The 1,316-nt window shown below is 35.5% G+C and overlaps 1 protein-coding gene across 1 annotated transcript in view; it reads left to right on the top strand.

The window, feature by feature from the left end:
• The window catches only part of LOC103459547 (uncharacterized), a 36,808-nt gene that overhangs the window by 4,358 nt on the left and 31,134 nt on the right, over window positions 1-1,316 (top strand). The window contains exon 5 of the mRNA XM_017302692.1: window positions 112-438. Within this exon, the coding sequence (XP_017158181.1) occupies window positions 112-438 (327 nt within the window). The remainder of the gene's footprint in view (window positions 1-111; window positions 439-1,316) is intronic.

Raw genomic sequence — 1,316 nt, 5'->3', positions numbered from 1 at the left:
ATAAAGCATAGCAACAGAAAATGTGTTCTAACTGGTCCAGTAAACGCCTTTTGCTCAGCATTTATAACCATTTATTAATCAACAATTTATGAATCCTCTGTTGTCTCTCAGTCAAACAGGTGGAGGTGGATTCAGGGGCAGAGTCTGTCCTGCTGCCCTGCAGAACCAGACCTTTCCTGCCCAGAGATGTTAGAGTGGAGTGGACGAACAGCAAAAACTGGAAGGTCCATCTGTATGACTACGGTTCTGATCAGCCAGGAGAACAGCATGACCTCTACAGAACCAGAACCAGGATGAATGAAAACCCACTGAGAACTGGAGACCTCAGTCTGACTCTGAGACGGCCCACTGATAGAGACAGAAAGATCTACACCTGCAGCGTCACCAACAGGGCTGGAAAGATCCTGATGAAGAAACAAGTTCAGCTCCATGTCAGCAGTGAGTTCAGTAGTTACATGATATTTAAAATGACTGCAGCCTGGCTGTTGATGAAGGTTAAAGGTCAACCTGCAGATGTAAATGTAGACATGCAGCTCAACCTGTCCTTATTTCTAAAATGCTTTACATCCAGGATTAAAAAACACATTTTAAAAAAATATCAATTTTATATGAGATGATGTCAAATAAAATGACATGTAGAACAATTAAAAAGAGAGAAACAGATAAAGATATGAATGAAGAGAAACATATAAATACAGTGCACAGAAGATGAAGAAAGAACATTAAGTTTGTTTTCTTTAGGAATGTTTTGTCCAATATGTAGACATATTCTTCGTAGAAATGTAGAATTGTGCCCCCCAAATAAATCATTAAAGAAATATTTGTATTTTAACAATCAATATAAAAAGGCAAAAGAAACGAATAAATAAATCCGTTTTTTATCTAAGAAAAAAATAAGGATGATTTTTTTTAGATCCAATGTGGATCCTTTAAAACTATAAAATAAAATCTGAATATTTTTCTATAAAAACCCTGGTGCTTTGAGCATTAAGTTTAAGTTATGATACTTCCCAGACATTCATATCAGTCTACTTGTTGGTTCTCAGCCATCATGGCTTTGCCACATGGCAAAACTAAAAAACGGTTTGAAAATAAAGCAACTTGCGTTGTAATTTAAATAACACATAACTTGTATTGACAGCCACCACAATAAATCAATATTTTTGAGGAATTTAATTAAGTGGAGTCACTCATTAAAACTTTTTATTTAGAACCTTACATTTTTGTAAAGGTGTAGCAGAGATTAGATCTGTGACTCTGAACCAAACTCATATCTAAACATTTGAGTTTTAGTTGGACTTGTATGGGTCTACTGA

The sequence above is a fragment of the Poecilia reticulata genome, linkage group LG23, assembly GCF_000633615.1.
Source record: "Poecilia reticulata strain Guanapo linkage group LG23, Guppy_female_1.0+MT, whole genome shotgun sequence".
NCBI classification, from domain to species: Eukaryota; Metazoa; Chordata; class Actinopteri; order Cyprinodontiformes; family Poeciliidae; genus Poecilia; species Poecilia reticulata.
The sequence above is the reverse complement of the archived record's forward strand: the minus strand, read 5'-3'. Positions and strand labels throughout refer to the sequence as shown.